This window comes from Gouania willdenowi, chromosome 16 (genome assembly GCF_900634775.1).
Source record: "Gouania willdenowi chromosome 16, fGouWil2.1, whole genome shotgun sequence".
In the NCBI taxonomy this organism is placed as follows: domain Eukaryota; kingdom Metazoa; phylum Chordata; class Actinopteri; order Blenniiformes; family Gobiesocidae; genus Gouania; species Gouania willdenowi.
In genome coordinates this window covers 37,117,730-37,137,964 of record NC_041059.1, presented here as the reverse complement: position 1 = coordinate 37,137,964, position 20,235 = coordinate 37,117,730, and the positions used below count along the sequence as shown (strand labels likewise).

The window sequence follows — 20,235 nt, the reverse complement described above, 5'->3', positions numbered from 1 at the left end:
AACACGAAGGTTTTACTCAATGTTGTATGAATATTCAGCAGATTAGAGCTAAAGGCCAAGCACCAATATGAAGGGAAGTTACATCTGGTTGGTTTGGAATCATGTCCATACCAAACACCTCAAGGTTCATGGAAAAACGACCCGACAACATGACCAGATCTCCAATGGTCTGATATTTATGAGTAGATCATTAACAGCCCTGGCGTCTACACAATGGAGAAGATGAGGACTTAAAAAAGCTTGGATGCATATATTTTCTTTAAGGTAGGCTTATGTATGTGTTTTTGTGTCTATATAGGCCTATGTCGACATGATACTTGGCTCATTACGCAATGTGGCTATGCTAGGCTAGCTCTGCTAATAATATAATAATAATATTACAGTCTAATTTAAAACATAAATGGGTATATGAAGCACATTTGTTTATTTAATATACTTACAGTTCATATACAAGGAACGTGTGTGACAATATTGACTTTTCAAAACTGAACCTTTTCACAATATTCTAATTTTCTGAAACACTGAATTTTGGGTTTTCATTATCTTTAAGCCATAATCATCAAAGTTTCATGAATTAAAGGCTTGAAATATTTCACTCTGTGTCATGAGTCTAGATCATATATCGGTTTGACTTTCTGAAATGAGTGACCAAAAATATGAAACTTTTTTATGATATTCTATTTATTTTTCATTTTCATGTTTTGTACCTTTTTCCTACTTCTTGGTTTTTATCACTGATCCTGTCTGATAATGTTCTATGTTTTGTGAAAAAAAAAAAAAAAAAATCTAAATAAAAAGTTCTAAAAAAAAAATAAATAAATACTTTGAACATTGGGGTTTACAGCGTCAGTGAAATGATTTAAACATTTGATGCACCAGGTGAGCAATCCCAACTACACCATCCAATTAAATCAAGAACCAAACCACCACTATGTGAATGAAAGTTGATAATACTTTTGATAAATGCCCCTTACCTCATCCTGAAGGATATTTTGAACAGGATCAGAGTTGTCAAAGACCACAAATGCAAACTTGGGCAACTTTCTACCCCTGGTGTTAATCCTCAGCTCCACCACATTTCCATATGCTGCGGGAACACAGATGCAGGACAATTCAATAACAGTTTATTTGTACCAAAATGTGGTGGCAAATGAATCAAATGATTTGGAAATCATTTTACCACAAAAATCGGTTCAACTTATCCCTCTTTTTTTAACCTTATGTAATTAGCATATCTTTATTTAGACTAGTGAAACTACTGGTGTTTTGCAAAAAAACCTACCCATGAATATTTCTTTGAGCTCGCTCTCATCGGTGTCATGTGGAAGATTTCTGACAAATAGCTGGTGACTGTCAGGGTATCGAACAATACGCCTGTTGTCCGTATCTCCAGGTCCACCATCTCTGCCACCTGCCAGTCAAAGCAACAAACAGAAGATAAATTACACACCGGGTCACTTCTATAGTGTTAAATACAGGACAAATATTCCTTCAGATGAGGAATATTTATCTTTATTAACAAAACTCAGGTGGGGTTTTCCTGTTTCCCCTACCGTCGTGCTCACGCATCATTCCGCTTTCCACGATGCCTTGTGAACCTCTGGGTCCCCGATTGTTGAGCCTCATTTTCCGTTCACGTTCACGGACTGCCCATGTCTTCTTCTCCACCACATGCAGATGCATCTCACCTCGGAATAGTATGGGCTGTAGAGAGATAAAGGAGGTCTGGTGTTACCAAATTTGAAATTTTATTACTGGGCAGCCCAGCTTACTGCAATTGTAACTTGGATCAGCAGAGGCAAGGAGGCAAAGTGGACTCAAATAGAACAGGGTGAAGTTAGAGATGCAGTTATTTGCCCTGCCTTTTGTGGACTTGAAACTTATTCATAAAATGAAGATTGGAAATGAATGGATAAAACATGCTATAAAGGTTTGGGCAGAAGTTAAAAAGATGCTTAAAGATAGTGGATCTATTTCTCGAGCAATGCCCATAGTGGGCAAAACTGATTTTCCACCTTTGATTTCAGATCATGGTTTTAGGAGATGAGCAGCTAAAGGTCTCATTATCTTTAATCAGTTATTGGAAGGAACACACTTAAAATCTTTTACCCAAATGCAGGACTAAGTTCACCATTCCTCAAATTATTTTTACAGGTATTTACAAAGTAGGCACTTCTAGGCTTGGAACGTATCCAAATTTTGATACCATTGTGTCTGTCTGTCTGTCTGTCTGTCTGTCTGTCTGTCTGTCTGTCCACAGAGCTGAGTGACAGCAGAGAGGACTGATCAATAATTTTCCTTCTCACTCTGGCCGTATGTTTACAGCACTTATCATTAACAGCCCACTTTTATGATTTAAATGATCAACTGACGGAGTTACTAAAGGATGAGTTCACTCAGAATGTAGGCTTGTTCAAGGAGTTAAAGCTGCAATTCGTAGAATCCTCTCTTTGCTCCGTTTTTAAACCGAAACTGAAACTAAACCTTCCTCACTAGTATATTTTCTGAACACTCAGCGAGTTTTTTCTCAATATAGACTAGTGACAAATGTATGGACTTTATCTTGTGTTTTTGGAGATTTTTCTGGTGTTTTAGAGATTCTGACATGACTGTACGTATCACTGTAGATACTGTCCCGATCAGCTGCTGCTGCCATCAGCCCCTCCCCACCACAAGCACACACACATAGGGGGCTGTGATCCCTGCTGACTGCCGCTCTGAGCGAACCAACACTCTGCTTCCAGACTATACACCTTTTCGCTGTGACATCATCATCCGGGATATTTGCCTTAGCAACGCCCGCTGCCATTTTAAGAGGTGTATATATTTGCTTGACAACCTTTATTTATACTATTTACCGCGACAACACGAAGGTTTTACTCAATGTTGTATGAATATTTCAGCAGATTAGAGCTAAAGGCCAAGCACCAATATGAAGGGAAGTTACATCTGGTTGGTTTGGAATCATGTCCATACCAAACACCTCAAGGTTCATGGAAAAACGACCCGACAACATGGCCAGATCTCCAATGGTCTGATATTTATGAGTAGATCATTAACAGCCCTGGCGTCTACACAATGGAGAAGATGAGGACTTAAAAAAGCTTGGATGCATATATTTTCTTTAAGGTAGGCTTATGTATGTGTTTTTGTGTCTATATAGGCCTATGTCGACATGATACTTGGCTCTTACGCAATGTGGCTATGCTAGGCTAGCTCCGCTAATAATATAATAATACAGTCTAAATTAAAACATAAATGGGTATATGAAGCACATTTGTTATTTATACTTACAGTTCATATACAAGGAACGTGTGTGACAATATTGACTTTTCAAAACTGAACCTTTTCACAATATTCTAATTTTCTGAGACACTGAATTTTGGGTTTTCATTATCTGTAAGCCATAATCATCAAAGTTTCAAGAATTAAAGGCTTGAAATATTTCACTCTGTGTCATGAGTCTAGATCATATATCGGTTTGACTTTCTGAAATGAGTGACCAAAAATATTAAACTTTTTTATGATATTCTATTTATTTTTTATTTTCATGTTTTGTACCTTTTTCCTACTTCTTTGTTTTTATCACTGATCCTGTCTGATAATGTTCTATGTTTTGTAAAAAAAAAAAAAAAAAATAAAAAGTTCTAAAAAAAATAAATAAATACTTTGAACATTGGGGTTTACAGCGTCAGTGAAATGATTTAAACATTTGATGCACCAGGTGAGCCAATCCCAACTACACCATCCAATTAAATCAAGAACCAAACCACCACTATGTGAATGAAAGTTGATAATACATTTTGATAAATGCCCCTTACCTCATCCTGAAGGATATTTTGAACAGGATCAGAGTTGTCAAAGACCACAAATGCAAACTTGGGCAACTTTCTATCCCTGGTGTTAATCCTCAGCTCCACCACATTTCCATATGCTGCGGGAACACAGATGCAGGACAATTCAATAACAGTTTATTTGTACCAAAATGTGGTGGCAAATGAATCAAATGATTTGGAAATCATTTTACCACAAAAATTGGTTCAACTTATCCCTCTTTTTTTAACCTTATGTAATTAGCATATCTTTATTTAGACTAGTGAAACTACTGGTGTTTTGCAAAAAAACCTACCCATGAATATTTCTTTGAGCTCGCTCTCATCGGTGTCATGTGGAAGATTTCTGACAAATAGCTGGTGACTGTCAGGGTATCGAACAATACGCCTGTTGTCCGTATCTCCAGGTCCACCATCTCTGCCACCTGCCAGTCAAAGCAACAAACAGAAGATAAATTACACACCGGGTCACTTCTATAGTGTTAAATACAGGACAAATATTCCTTCATGAGGAAATTTATCATTAACAAACTTTTCCTGTTTGTGATTCTGAAGGAACACCATTTAATTGTGACAGAGGCATGCAAACAACATGAGACATGTGTGCATGTCATTAGAGATCATTGAAAAATAATAATGAGCATCTTACCTTCATCAAGCTCAGCATCAGAGTCACCAAATACTTCATCCACATAGCAGAAGATGTTGTTGTGTATATCATACTTTTTGGCATCCGAACCCTGAAAATATTCATAATACAATGTCAAAATGAATCGTTACACCCCAACTTTCAAGCCGTGTTTATCACAAATGACCCGTAACCACTGACATCACCAGTCCCATTGTGCAATTAGGAATTGGTCTATTGGTCTACTTAATCCATACAGTGGTCAACAGATTCATTGAAGCCTTCTTTCTTCCAGTGTGCTCAAGTATATATTATTAACTACGGCTTCTCTTTCCAACCATCGTCAACCTGTATTGACAGGGCATTGGATTGCTCACACAAAATTCTACTGTTCAGTCAGAAATAAAATTACCACATTGATAAATGTTGTGTAGTGACGCTAAAACCAGAACGGAACAAAATTATTTTTGAGGTGAACAAGATGATGCAAAAAAATACTCACTTCTGGAGCAAGAACAAACGTCTGCATGAACATCCTCATTGGTTGGCCACTGTTGGACAGCTCTCCAAGTACCTGCACAACCAGTCCATTATTCAGCATGGCTTGGGCATCCACGTGCCTGATCTTTGTGTGGCATTCACTGAGTGACACCATCTTCTCATGGATTCCCTAAAAGACAGAAATGGCACAAAAAGAATTTACAATAAAAAATAAAATCCACCTTCGACATTTATAAATCCTATGCTTTCTTGTTAAAACATAACAGTGATAATAAAACACATTGAATCACAATTATTTCAAGATTTGGCAAAACCCACCGCTTGTCCATTCACAGGTTCAGCCAGGTTTCCATTTGTATCAAGTCCTCCATGAACATCGGAAGAATCACTCCTAAAACAACAACAACAACAACGTTTTAATTAATTATTCTGGTAATTGATTATAGCATTTGAAGTCTTTATTTACCCGTGCAAAACATCTGGAGCGTTGTTTAGGAGGCTATAATATTGCCTCACAAACTCTTGCGCTACAAACAGGGGACTTGACTTCTCCATCTCCATTTCTTTGGTAAACAATATTAGGTGCTGTGAAGGAAAAAATGGGGAGAGGGGAAGACATTAGACACCATCAAATTGTCTAAAACAAGTGCTATCAAATACAAATACTTTATAACTCAATGCGACAATAATCTTAGGGTAACTGATCATTAAGGTTGTAGGATTTTTTTTGTATTAAAGATCATTATAGTCTATAGAAAGAAGCAGAATAGTCTACAAACCTAAATTTGGGGTACTGACTGGCAACATAAATTTGCACTTTTTGTCAAAAATAAATGTTGCATAAATGTGGGGGCAAGCAAATCAGGTTTTTGAGCCCGTTAGACGGCATGTTGATCTGTTAAGGGTCATGGTAGTTCAAGGACTCATTTTAAAACACATTCAGATTAATCGTCTCTATGGGGCGCCAATTGTAAAGTTACGCATACTGAAATAAACTTTTTGCAACATTTGGCAACAAACCACATTTAAAAAACATGTATGAATTTTTTGTTACTTTTGAAAAGATTTACAGCAATATTCGTGAAATTTCTTTTCTTGTAAAAACATATCAATGTAAAATCTGAATCTAAAGATTAATTGTTAAAGCTAAATGTTAAATCTAAATGTTAAAGCTAAATGTTAAATCTAAATGTAAATCTGAATATAAAAAGTTCAATCTAAATGTTAAAGCTAAATGTTGAATCTGATTATAAATGTCAAATCTAAATGGTAAATCTAAATGTTACATCAAAATGTTTAATCAGAATATAAGAGTTAAATGTAATTGTTAAATGTTAAATCTAGATGTCACAGGTGAAGCTAATTATCAAAATAAAGCATAACATAAAACAAACGCTTGTGAATTTGCATAAAAGCTAAATATTTAGTTTCACCTGTGACATTTATATTTAACATTTATATTTATATTTAAGCATTTAGATTTAGCATTTAGTAGTAACATTTACATCTAACTTTTAACATTTAACATTTACATTTGCCATTTAACATTAAACATTTAACATTTAACATTTACACTTAACATTTACATAATATTTATACAAGAGAAAAAAATGTCCCAAATGTTACAAGTATTGCTGTAAATCTGTTCAAAAGTCACAGAAACATTAACAAGCTAAATATTGCAAAAAGTTGCTCTTTATTTTGGCATTATCCAACTTTACAAACGGTGCCCCAGACATCTTTAAGGTAAACAACAGAATAAATGCATCATCACATTCATCAAACACCTATTACCAGTGCTATCAGGCTGATTTAGCAGTTTCTACATACCTCTGTGTGCTCTGATGATGGTCCAAAGTACTGTGGGTCAAGTAACTACAGTGAAACACTCACAGTTCCAATTAGACTTTGATGTCTAACCGTGAGTTACCAAGATACCTGTCAACAGTAATGTTCTAACTTATCCTGAGTAACCATGACTACCTGTCAACAGTAATGTTCTAACTTATCCTGAGTTACCATGACTACCTGTCAACATCAGTTCTTTTTTCTTTTTTTTTTTCTTTCTGTCACTTTTTTGGATTGTGGGAGGAAGCCGGTGTACCCGGAGGAAACCCACGCAGCATGGGGAGAACGTGCACGTTTTATCTCCTGACATGTTTCAACTGTCAACTGCCAGTTTTCCTCAGAGGTGATATGCCCTGATGTGTCCCTGTATAAAAGTTCTCTCATAAGGAGCTCATTGATGACTAGAGCTCCTGAGGGCCCCTCACATGGTCCATACCAGTGTTAATTTTGTTGACGAAAATTTTTCGTCATAGTCTTCGTCAACTACATGTTTTGTCTGACAAATACGAAACGATAACTTAATAAAAACTACCGCACAGGGATAAAAACTTTGACGAAAGTTATTGATATTTTCGTTGACGAATAAAAACGAGACGACAAGACCTGTGCCATCAACATCCAATCAGAGGAACTGTTAGTATCGTAAGGCGGGATAAACACAGAGACGTCCAATCAGAGGACGATGTCTTGCATAGTCAGGCTTCAGCATTTCCTTGTGTCTGCAATGGAAGTATGAAAATGTCGACTGCGGGTAGAAAAAGAAGAGCCGACATATGGACACACTTTAAATATGATGTGAACCAAAACAAGACGTTGTGTACACCGTGTGGAGCAACTATTAGCGGTAAAAACACAACAAACTTGAAGCGACATTTGCAGACAAGTCACCCTGAAATCCACTCAAAGGTAAGCATGTCATAATTATGTATAGCTTTTTGTTGCTACACTAGAGTTACGTTTGTAGAGCTATATTGCCCATTACTGTGGTATGGTAATTAAAAAAGCCTGAAACGTTTTAGCCAATAAGTTGAATGCTTTTTCTTTTTTTCTTTTACCCGCTATTTTTCTAGCAGTTGCAGAAGCGTCCAGATGATGACAGCGGGCCGCCGGGTGCAAAGAGGGCTAAAACTACTCAACAGAGTATTTCAACAGCATTTCAAAGTGTCTTAAAATACAAGAGTAACTCAAAAGAGCAGCTGAGTAAAGAGGAAGCAATAGCGAAATGGATAGGAAGGACAGGATTACCAGTCACTACTATTGAAGATGAGGACTTTATTCTAATGATGGAAACTATTGACAAAAAGATGACTATTCCAAAGAAAACCAAATTGGGTAACTTGATAGACAAACAGTACGAAGATGAAAAACAAAAATTTAGGGGGAGACTGGCTGCTGCTCGGAGGATGTCTGTAGGAATTGACTTGTGGACAAAAAAAGGACTGACTGCTTCATTCCTGGCCATTAGTTCATGCTATTTTTGCATTGAACAAAATAAACCAGAGCACATTTTGTTGGCTCTTGAACAGGTAGCCCATCCACACACTGCACAGTCAATCAAAGCTTGTGTGGATAAATCTCTGCAAGAATGGGATATACCAACTGAGAAGATCATCGCAGTGATAACAGACAATGGGAGCAATATGGTGGCAGCATTTAAAAATACAGCTTCAGAGGGAGAAGACATCACCTCAGATGATTCAGAAGATTTCCCAGTCATGGAAAGTGACTCTGTGCCTGAAGTTGATGATCTCAGGTGAGCAATTATCTTAAACCTCTTTTTATCCAAGTTTGATTGCATGAATAAAGTTGGAGTATGTTTGTGGTATTTGGTTTCTTTTGCACTTATAATTTATTATTTTAAGTTTCAAATAGAATATTTAAAAAATATTTGTTAATTTGTGTTTGTTGTTGTTATTCAGGTACCATAATGTTAACATGGAACGGATTCCATGTGTGGTGCACTCCATACAACTTGTGGTCCACCTGATGCAAAAGGAGGCAAGTGTCAAGAGACTCCTGGACAAAACAAGGTCGGTGGTGAAGCTCTTTCACAAGTCATCTGTTGCAACACAAAGGATCTTGGATGCGTGTGGTCTTATTGTCGTAAATGACTGCCCCACACGCTGGTCAAGCACATAGGCAAGGCAAGGCAAGGCAAATTTATTTATATAGCGCATTTCATACTCAAGGCAACTCAATGTGCTCTACATGATAAAACATTCAATTGTTTAAAATCAATAAGAACATTTAAATCAATAAGAACATTTAAAATCATCAGTAAAATCAATTAAAATCATCAGTAAAATCATCATTACATCAACAACATGACAAAAAATCTCTCTCTCAATCATATGCAGTAGAGAAAAAAAGTGCCTTTAACTTTGATTTAAAAATGTTCACATTGGATGCTGACTTCAGCTCCGCTGGCAGTTTGTTCCACTTCTTTGCAGCATAACAACTAAAAGCAGCATCACCATGTTTACAGTGAACTCTGGGCTCCACTATCTGACCTGTGTCCATAGATCTGAGAGACCTGCTGGGTTCATACCTGACTAACATGTCACTGATGTATTCTGGACCAAACCCATTCACACATTTATACACCAGCAGCAGAACTTTAAAGTCTATTCTGAGGCTGACTGGGAGCCAGTGTAAAGACTTTAAAACTGGAGTAATGTGCTCTGACCTCTTTGTTCTGGTTAAGACCCGAGCTGCAGCGTTCTGAACCAGCTGTAGCTGTTTGATGCTCTTTTGGGGGATTCCTGTCAGAAGACCATTACAATAGTCCAGTCTGCTGGAGATAAAAGCATGGACCAGTTTCTCCTGGTCTTTCTGAGCCATTAAACCTTTCACTCTGGAGATGTTCTTTAGGTGGTAGAAGATGTTTTTGTGATAGATTTGATCTGACTGCTGAATGTAAGATCTGAGTCAATCAGAACACCAAGGTTTTTGACTTGGTCTTTAGCTTTTAAAGATCGAGACTCAAGATAATTGCTGACAGCAGTCCTCTTTTCCTTGTTACCAAAGCCAATCACCTCCGTCTTGTCATGGTTTAGTTGAAGGAAGTTTTCACTCATCCAGCAGTTTACTTTTTCTAAACAGTCACACAACACCTCAATGGGACCATGGTCATCTGGGTTAAGTGATAGATATAGTTGTGTGTCATCTGCATAGCTCTGATAATCAACCTTACAGTTCTGTAAAATTTGTCCTAAAGGAAGCATGTAAAGGCTAAACAGAAGAGGTCCAAGAACAGATCCCTGAGGAACCCCACAGGACATTGGTAATCTGTCAGATTCAAAGTTTCCAATGCTTACAAAATAGCTTCGCTCCTCCAAGTATGACTTAAACCATTGCATTACTTTTCCATTTAGTCCAACCCATGTTTGCAATCTGTGCAACAAAATTGTATGATCTACAGTGTCAAATGCAGCACTTAGATCCAACAGAATGAGAACAGATACTTTTCCTGAATCAGTGTTCAACCTTATATCATTGATCACTTTGATATATAACACATATAACATGATCGCACGCCTCCTCAAAGTGAAAGACTCGGTCTGCCAAATAGAAAATGACATGGGTTGGGACAGCTTGCTCCCCAGTGAGTGGCAAAAGCTTAAGTCATTGCGTGAACTACTGCTGCCATTTGCAGAACATACACAAACCCTTCAGAGTGACACCATGTCCATGTGCCTGGTTGTCCCTGCTCTCCTTGACCTGCTCAGCCACCTTGATGACTTTAAAGAGAACACCAGCTACCGAGACCTTGGTACTCTTGCAGAAAAAATGAGTCAGTATAAACCTTCGTTTTGCATACATCTTGGATCCAACTGATGAAAAGTTCACGCCACTTGCAGCAGCTGCCTGTTTTGTCAACCCCAGTGTATGTGAAACCCTTGTTAATGTAACTAATGACAATATTCGGGAACTGCTCAAAACAGCAGAGGAGTATGTGGTAAAATCCACACACTCGCAACAAGAGGATGAGTCTGATGTTAATGGAGAGGAGAGCACAGAGGAACCAGTAGTACCATCCTCATCAAAGAAGCCGGTCTTCAGGTTTCTCTCAAAATGCTGCTCAACACCTAAACAAAGATTCTCTGAAAACAACATCAGGCAGCAAATCAGAAAGTATAAGGAAGAGCTTTCACAGCCCATCACTTGTGACACAGGAACAGAGTTTTGGCTGGAAAAAAGCGATTCTCTCTATCACAGCTTAAAGCCTTTTGCTTTAGACCTCTTGGCTGTGCCAGCTTCTCAAGCCTTTGCAGAGCGGGTGTTTAGTGTTACAGGAGACCTCACTAGAGGTAAGCGCAACAGAGCAAGGAGCACTTTAGCATGAAGCGCATTCCTTATCGAAGCAAATAAAAAGGGATATTAGCTATACTTGTATTGCAACAACATGCACTATTTCATTCTAAAAACGTAGTAAAATGATTTTGTTTTTGAGTGTTTAAAAGGCTGTCCGCCATGCCAGTAGATTGTTTTTTTTCTGCCCTGATGGTTGTTGTTTAGTAGTTAGGGTAAAATATTGTTAGAGACTGCACTTAATGCATATGACTACTTTTCATAAAATCTTGAATATGTGTTCTTTCTTTATTATTAGTTTTAAATACTTGATGGAATTATATTTTTATATTTTGTTTCCTTTGAATGTATTTATATTTGAAGATTTTTGTTGAAATACTTCAAATTAATTTTCAGAATTGTTTTATTTTTAGTTAAATTAATTTAATTAATTATCCAGGGAGTGAAGGCCTGCTGACAGTATAGCACATGCACTTTTCTTTAAATGTTTTTCCAAGGGTGAAAATATATACTACATATGGCAGTTAATTCAGTTTTTTTGTGTCAAGATTGTCCAAATTTTTTTTTTATGAACAAATGTTTTTTTTCAAGGAGCACTGTTCCTTTATTTCATACAGAGGAAAGCCAAGTTGATTAAAATTGTTTTCATATAAGTAAAACCTTTGTGTCTTTCTGTTCATACTTAATTTTTAATTCATTGTAGACATAGAAACATGTAAACACAAAAAGAAATGTACACTATTTCCGTCAACTAAATCTCTAATGGTTTTTAGTCAACTATAACATTATGATATTTAGTCGACTAAAACTAAACTAAAACTAATAGAATCAACATGACTAAATCATGACTAAAACTAAACAACCATTTAGTCAAAAGATTATGACTAAAACTAAATGAAATTTTGCTGTCAAAATTAACACTGGTCCATACCCTGCTGGCCGAGTGAGAGACGGATTTAGACAAAATTGTACAGAACTTTAACGTCATGACAGTTTAAAATATGTTACCTGAGAAAATGAAACTGTGACGTCCTTTTACCACCATGTATGCTAATGCTAGTGTTGAAGCTGCTTTACAAGCTGCTGCGATGCCAGCACGGTGTGAAAATGTCTGCTCCCCATCAGCAGAGCTAGTACTGGTCCCAGTCTGTAGCTCCACTGGTTCACCCAACAGAACATTGGTTTCTGCATCTTCACATTCTTCCAAAAGTGTTTCTAGTTTGGTCTCTTCTCCTTCCAGTCCGTTCATTTCCTGGTGACGTTCCATCAACACCTTAACAGTGTTTTCCATGTCGTTCTCAGGAGGAAAGGGATTGGTTTGTTTCTTCATTCCAGTCTGAAGATCACTCAATTTGTCCTTAAGACTTTGAATCTCCAAATCCTTTTTACACATGTGACTTTCCATTTTCTCTATCTGAGCTACAAGTGAATTGTTTTGCTCTTTGAGTTCTAACTCCAAACCTTGTATACGCTCCTGAAGCTTCAAGTTCACTTCTTTAAGTCTTGTTTCTTCTGTAGTATGTGTTAACAGGCTAGTTTTTGCAGCTTCCAACTGTTCCCGGAGATGCAACAATTCTTTGCTGAGACTCTGATTCTCATTTTCCAGCTCCGTGAGCTTCTCCGTCTCCTCATGCTGGATACTGTCAAACTGTTCTTCATACTGGACTTGTAAAGCACATTCTTTTTCCAAAAACTTCTTACGATGATTTATTTTGGACTTAATCCTCTCAATAATTGCCAGTGAGTCCACCACACCGCAATACATCTCAGTTCTACTAGAGATTTGGGTTTTTCCACCCAAATGTCTTCCATATCAAAATTATGGAGACCACTGAGCTCTTAGAAAAAACACCAACAAACAACCTTGTCCAGATTTGTGTCTTGCTACAACAGTCTCCAGCTCTTCTTCAGTTTTTTTACCCCATGGATCTAATTTTTGTTCTTATATGAGCTGTAAGGCCATACTTATGATTACACGGACATCAAAACTCACGGCTCCATAGTAGAAACACGGGTCATATGCAGTGTTAACGTTACTTTTGACAGTAACTAATACTCTAACGCAATATTTTTAAAAGAAATAATGCAGTTACCGTTACAATATGGTGCGTTTGCCCGTTACTTTGCTAGCAACAGTGTACTTCCTGTTCACAGTGGTGCTACATTTTTTTGCGGGATGCCGTGCCAACCACGGTAAAACAGAAGAATCAGAATCAGAATCAACTTTATTGACCAAGAGTGTATGAATAAACACGAGGAATTTGTTTGGTGACCTGTGGTCTCTCAGGTAGTGTGACATTAAATAATAACAATCAACTAGAATAAAGAAAAATAAATAAAAAAAGAAGTATAAACATAAATATAAATACATAATTATAAGAGTAGTTAGACTAATATGTGCAAACTAAATAAAATAACAAGATAATAATAATAATAATAATAATAATAATAATAATAATAATAATAATAATAATAATAATAATAATATTAACAAAATAAAATAATAATAAGATAATAGTGCAGTAGTGCATTCATGAGTAGTGCAGGTGAACATTTAAATGAAAATATTATGTCCATGAACATTCACAGTGACAGGTTGATCCAGGGTTGTTATGTTTAGTTCCATGGTTATTTCACAGAAACAGGTCTGACACTCTATGACTGTTTAGAGTTGATCAGAGTGACAGCCTGGAGGAAGAAACTGTTTTTATGGCGGGTTGTTTTGGCGTACAGTGATCTGTAGCGTCTGCCTGAGGGGAGGAGTTTAAACAGATTGTGTGCAGGGTGTGGGGGATCTGCAGTGATGCTACCTGCCCGTTTCCTGACCCTGGACAGGTATAAGTCTTGGATGGAGGGCAGATCGACACCAATGATCTTCTCTGCAGTCCTGATTATCCTTTGTAGTCTGTGTCTATCTAGTTTGGTTGTAGATCCAAACCAATGCTGGAGGTGCACAGAACAGACTGAATGATGGAGGTGTAGAACATGATCAGCAGCTCCTGGGGCAGGTTGAACTTCCTCAGCTGACGTAGGAAGTACATCCTCTGCTGTGCCTTTTTCCTGGTTGTGTCTATGTGGGAGGTCCACTTCAGATCCTGTGAGATTATGGATCCCAGGAACCTGAAGGAGCCACTTTGCTATTCAGAATGGTAAGGGGGGAGAGTGGGGGGGGGATTTCTCCTGAAGTCCACTGTCATCTCCACAGTCTTGAGCGGGTTCAGTTCCAGATGGTTCTGACTGCACCAGAGAGCCAGCTGTTCCACCTCCCGTCTGAAGGAAGACTCGTCCCCATCCCGGATGAGACCGATGACGGTGGTGTCGTCTGCAAACTTCAGGAGTTTCACAGAGGGGTCCCCTGAGGTGCAGTCATTGGTGTAGAGGGAGAATAGAAGTGGGGAGAGAACACACCCCTGTGGGGCGCCAGTGCTGAGTGACCGGGTGCTAGATGTGATGCTTCCCAGCCTTACTTGCTGCTTCCTGTCAGACAGAAAGTTGGTGATCCACTGACAGGTGGAGGCCGGCACTGTGAGCTGGGTGAGTTTCTGGTGAAGGATGTTCGGGATGATGGTGTTGAACGCAGAGCTGAAATCCACAAACAGGATCCTAGCGGAGGTCCCTGGGGAGTCGAGGTGATGCAGGATGTAGTTCAGTCCCATGTTGACTGCATCCTCGACAGACCTGTTTGCCCGATAGGCACACTGCAGGGGGTCCGGAAGGGGTCTTGTGATGTCCTTCAGGTGGCTCAATACCAGCCTCTCAAAGGACTTCATGACTACGGACGTCAGAGCAATGGGTTGATAGTCATTGAGTCCTGTGATGGCAGGTTTCTTTGGGACTGGGATGATGCTGGAGCTTTTGAAGCAGGAAGGTACTTCACACAGCTCCAGTGATGTATTGAAGATCCGTGTGAAGATGGGGGCCAGCTGCTCAGCACAGGCTTTCAGGCAGGAGGGAGATACTCCTTCTGGTCCTGGAGCCTTTTTGATCTTTTGTTTCTTGAATAGCTGGCACACATCTCTTTCATTGATGTTCAGGGCAGGTGGGGGGTCAGAGGGTGAGGTAGGGGGGGAAGTGGGGGGAGCAGGAAGGGCAGAGTCCAGGTGATGGGCTGATGCTAATGAGCTCGGGGGTGGGTGTGAAAACCTGCAGTAAAAGCAATTCAGGTCTTCAGCCAGTCTTTTGTTACCTGCAGGGTGGGGGGAGGGTTTCCTGTAGTTGGTAACCTCACGCAGGCCTTTCCACACTTCTGAAAGGACTTTGTTTGAGAAGCTTTGTTTTAGCTTCTCAGTGTAGCACCTCTTGGCTACTCTGATCTCCTTGGTTAGTGTGTACTTAGCCTGCTTAAACAGGACCCAGTCCCCACTCGTGTAGGCTTCCTCCTTAGCCTGACGGAGCATCCTAAGTTGAGGTGTGAACCAGGGTTTGTTGTTGTTGTATGTGCAGAAAGTCTTGGTCTGCACACACATGTTCTCACAGAAGCTGATGTAAGATGTCACAGTGTCAGTCAGTTCATCTAGGTTGTCTGATGCAGCTTCAAAAACACTCCAATCAGTGCAGTCAAAGCAGTCCTGTAACTCATGCTTTGACTCCTCTTTCCACCTCTTAACAGTCCTTACTACAGGTTTAGCAGATTTAAACTTGTGCCTGTAGGTCAGGGTGAGGTGAATCACACAGTGATCAGAGAGCCCCAAAGCTGCACGGGGAACAGATTGATATGAATCCCTTATTGCAGTGTAGCAGTGGTCCAGTGTGTTAGCACCCCTGGTGGGGCACTTTATATGCTGTCTGTATTTAGGGAGTTCGTGGGTTAGATTTGCTCTGTTAAAATCCCTGAGAATGATAAGCAAAGAGTCTGGATGTTTTTTCTCCACGTCTGCTATCTGGTCGGCCAGGTGCTTTAACACCTTTGTTACACAAGCCTGAGGTGGGATGTAAACACCGACCAAAACAAACGAGGAGAACTCCTGCACAGAATAAAACGGTTTACAGTTTATGAAAAAACTCTCCAGATTAGGGCTACACGTCTGCTTCAACACTGCGACATCTTGCACCTGCAACCAACCTTGGTTAATGTAAAAGCATTAACCGCCTCCCCTCGTCTTCTCAGAGAGCTCTTTTACGCGGTCCGCTCTGAGGAGCTGAAAGTCCGGTAGATGTAGAGAGCTGTCCGGGATGAGTTCACTGAGCCAGGTTTCAGTAAAACACAGGGCGGTGAATCTGCAAAAGTCAGAGTTTCTGGTGTTTAGGAGCAGCAGTTCATCCATTTTATTTGCCAGAGAGCGGACATTCGCCAGGTGAATGAATGGAAGCGCCTGCTCGTTTACCTCGTCTACGTCTGCGGCATCTCCTGCAAATTCCATAGAAACCTGCTGCTCCTCTGGTGAGAATCTCCGCATAACTTTCTGGTTCAATGAGAACCGGTGAAAAAAGATCAGCAGAGGACTGTCCTACGTTTATTAGTTCTTCTCTGGTGAAAGAGACCAGAGAAGGGGAGCAAGAAACTACAAAAATAAAGAAAAACATAACAACTACGAGAGAGCGCATTACCGAGGCAACCATCCGCGGCGCCATCTTGGCGAAGAAGCATTGTCGGCGTGTCTCTGTTTACATCACGTCCACCAATCATGGTGAGTCAATGCGAGAGCAGGACGAGCTTCTCAGAGTAGAAATACGCGCATCGTTTTACCAATTTGTCTCCAAAAGATGCATCAGTGAAGCTAAGCTAACGCTGCTATGGTGAACGTGATGGAAGCCTATGCACCAAAACAACAATCATTAGATGTGCTCTATTAAATATTAGATCACTGAGATCCAAATATCTACTAGTAAATGACCTTATCTCAGAAAATAACTTTGATTTATTCTGTTTAACTGAAACATGGCTGTATCAAGATGAATATGTTAGTTTAAATGAAGCCACTCCTCCCAGTCATTTAAATACTCATATGCCACGAGACATAGGCCGTGGAGGTGGTGTAGCAGCTATTTATCATTCCTCTCTCCTAATCTATCCTAAACCAAAGGCCAGTTACACTTCCTTTGAAAGCCTGGTTCTAAATGTATCTCATACCAAATTAAAAACCTGCCAGCCAGTCTTATTTGCGATAATTTACCGTCCTCCAGGCCCTTATTCTGAATTTCTATCAGAATTCTCTGAGTTTATATCAAACTTAGTCCTCAGTTCTGATAAAATACTGATAGTAGGAGATTTTAATATCCATGTTGACAAAGATAGTGATAGCCTGAGCTCAGCCTTTATGTCCCTAATAGACTCAGTTGGCTTTTTTCAAACTATTAATGAAGCTACTCATCGTTTAACTCATACTCTTGATCTTGTTCTAACATATGGCCTTGATATTAATGAACTAAAAGTCAACCCTGAAAATCCTCTGCTATCAGATCACTTTTTAATATCTTTTAACATTATCCTCGAGGATCTCGCACTGTGCAATAAAATAGTTACGAGTAGAAATCTGTCCAATAGTGCTGTGGCTAAATTTAAAGAGGCCATTCCTGCTGCCTTAAACTCAGTGCACCATCCAATAAATAACTATATATATATATAACCATAATTCCTCTAGCCCTCAGCTGTGAGGACTTTATGACATTTTTTAACGATAAAATTCATAAGATTAGAGATAAAATTAGCCACTCCCTGCCTTCACCTGGGCCTGCTATACCATTAAATGTAAATTGGCCTAACCTAAACTGTTTCACACATATAGGACTTCAGGAACTTAACTCTATTATTTCATCCTCCAAACCATCGACCTGCCTTTCAGATCTGATCCCAACTAAGCTGTTTAAAGAAGTTGTTCCCCTGGTCTGCCCATCTTTGTTGGAGACAATAAATATATCCCTATCAATAGGCTACGTGCCACAGTCCTTTAAAGTAGCTGTAATCAAACCCCTTCTCAAAAAACCTACTCTTGATTCCAGCACTTTAGCAAACTACAGGCCTATATCTAATCTTCCTTTTATTTCAAAGATTCTTGAGAAAGTTGTGGCGGCTCAGCTCTGACTTCCTTCAAAACAACAACCTGTTCGAGGACTTCCAGTCAGGTTTTAGAGCTCAACACAGCACAGAGACTGCTTTAGTTAAAGTAACTGATGATCTACTCTGGGCTTCAGATGAAGGACGACTCTCAGTGCTGGTTTTATTAGATCTTAGTGCAGCTTTTGACACTATAGATCACTATATTCTACTAGAGAGATTAGAGGAATTACTTGGAATCACAGGGACTGCCCTAAACTGGTTTAAGTCCTACCTATCTGATAGGTACCAGTTTTTACACATGAATAATAAGTCTTCTGTGTACACTAAAATAAGCTACGGGGTTCCTCAGGGCTCTGTGCTAGGTCCAATCCTCTTCTGTATCTATATGATCATCCTTGGTAATGTTATGAGAAAATACTCTGTTAACTTTCACTGCTATGCTGATGATACCCAACTGTATGTATCAATGAAGCCAGGTGAGACAAATCAGCTATCTAAACTTGAGGCCTGTCTAAAGGACATTAGGGCCTGGATGGACCAAAATGTTCTTCTTCTTAACTCAGACAAGACTGAGGTCATTGTACTGGGCCCACGACACCTTAGAGAAACCTATGCTAGCCTAACTGCCCGAGATGGCATTACCCTGGCACGAAGCACAACTGTTAGAAACCTTGGGGTTCTATTTGATCAGGACTTATCCTTCAACTCTCACATAAAGCAAACTTCAAGAACTGCCTTCTTTCATCTCCGTAACATTGCTAAAATCAGATCTATCCTGTCTCAGAGCGACGCCGAAAAGCTAGTCCATGCTTTTGTTACCTCTAGACTGGATTATTGTAATTCTCTTTTAGCAGGCTGCCCGAGCAAGTCGCTTAAGACACTTCAGCTGGTTCAAAATGCTGCAGCACGTGTACTGACTAAAACTAGGAGAAGAGATCACATTACTCCTGTATTAGCCTCTCTGCATTGGCTTCCCATAAAATATAGAACAGAATTCAAGATTCTTCTTCTCACTTAAAAAGCCTTAAATGGACAGGCACCAGTCTATCTCAAGGAGCTTGTAGTGCCATACAATCCCCCCAGAACACTACGCTCTCAAAATGCTGGCCTACTCGTTGTTCCATTTGTCTCTAAAAGTAGTATAGGAGGAAGAGCTTTCAGTTATCAGGCCCCACTTCTCTGGAACCATCCACCAACCACGGTTCGGGGGGCAGACACCCTCTCTACCTTTAAGGTTAGGCTCAAAACATTCCTCTTTGGTAAAGCTTTTAGTTAGGAACCAGCTCATAGCTCATGGTTAAGATGCAATAGGCATAGACTATAGGGGGGTCTGGCATGCTCGGTTGGAGAGAGGTTGGAGAGGGCGTTAAGAGAGAGGTCATTTAGGTTAGAGAGGGAACGGAGAGGGTCCCATTCCTCTCTCAAACACTCTCTCTATGTCTGCTTCTTCCCTTGTGTGTTTGCTCCTGTACTCCTTCTGGCTTTTGTCTTGCAGGTCCGTGGAATCCATAGTGTGGAGTTACAGAGTCTCAGCAACTCTGTCTCCACCCTCTCCTCTGCACACACCCAACACAGCATAACGTGGATGGCTGTTCATCATAGGAATGGGATCCACACAAGGTTCCTGCTGCTTAACAGAAGGTTTTCCTTGCCACCATGATGAATTCATGTTGGGTGTGGGATACATATGTATGTGTATATACGTATATATGCATATGTGTGTATCCATAAAATGAAGAGTCCGTTCTTAAGACTGCTCTACTGTAAAGTGTCTTGAGATACCATTGGTTATGATTTGGCGCTATACAAATAAAGATTGATTGATTGATTCATTGATTGATTGATTGATTGAACAGCGGCTGGATTTTAATGGACTGTGACCGTTATCCAGGGATAGATCAGCAAAGCTATTGCACGGTATGTTGTTGTAAATAAGCAGCCTGTCGCTACTGCTGAGTCACCGCTAACAGCAGCCTGATACGTTTAGCATTGTGTAGCTGAGAAAAATGCTGTGAATTAGTTTTTCCACATTTATTTTTATTTATTTATTCATAAGCATTTTCAACAGCAGAATGTGCACCTGGAATATGCACAGCTTACTTTACATTACTGTGCTA

At 39.5% G+C, this 20,235-nt stretch overlaps 1 protein-coding gene across 1 annotated transcript in view; it reads right to left on the bottom strand.

The window, feature by feature from the left end:
• LOC114478464 (ras GTPase-activating protein-binding protein 2-like) overlaps positions 1 to 6,931 on the bottom strand; it is a 23,066-nt gene extending 16,135 nt beyond the window's left edge. Inside the window, exons 1-10 of the mRNA XM_028471560.1 lie at positions 6,793 to 6,931; positions 5,429 to 5,547; positions 5,281 to 5,353; positions 4,964 to 5,131; positions 4,483 to 4,573; positions 4,130 to 4,258; positions 3,822 to 3,934; positions 1,554 to 1,704; positions 1,283 to 1,411; positions 975 to 1,087 (exon numbers count right to left, since the gene is read on the bottom strand). Coding sequence (XP_028327361.1) covers positions 975 to 1,087; positions 1,283 to 1,411; positions 1,554 to 1,704; positions 3,822 to 3,934; positions 4,130 to 4,258; positions 4,483 to 4,573; positions 4,964 to 5,131; positions 5,281 to 5,353; positions 5,429 to 5,523 — 1,062 coding nt within the window. The 5' untranslated portion in view covers positions 5,524 to 5,547; positions 6,793 to 6,931. The remainder of the gene's footprint in view (positions 1 to 974; positions 1,088 to 1,282; positions 1,412 to 1,553; positions 1,705 to 3,821; positions 3,935 to 4,129; positions 4,259 to 4,482; positions 4,574 to 4,963; positions 5,132 to 5,280; positions 5,354 to 5,428; positions 5,548 to 6,792) is intronic.
• Positions 6,932 to 20,235: the final 13,304 nt, after the last annotated feature.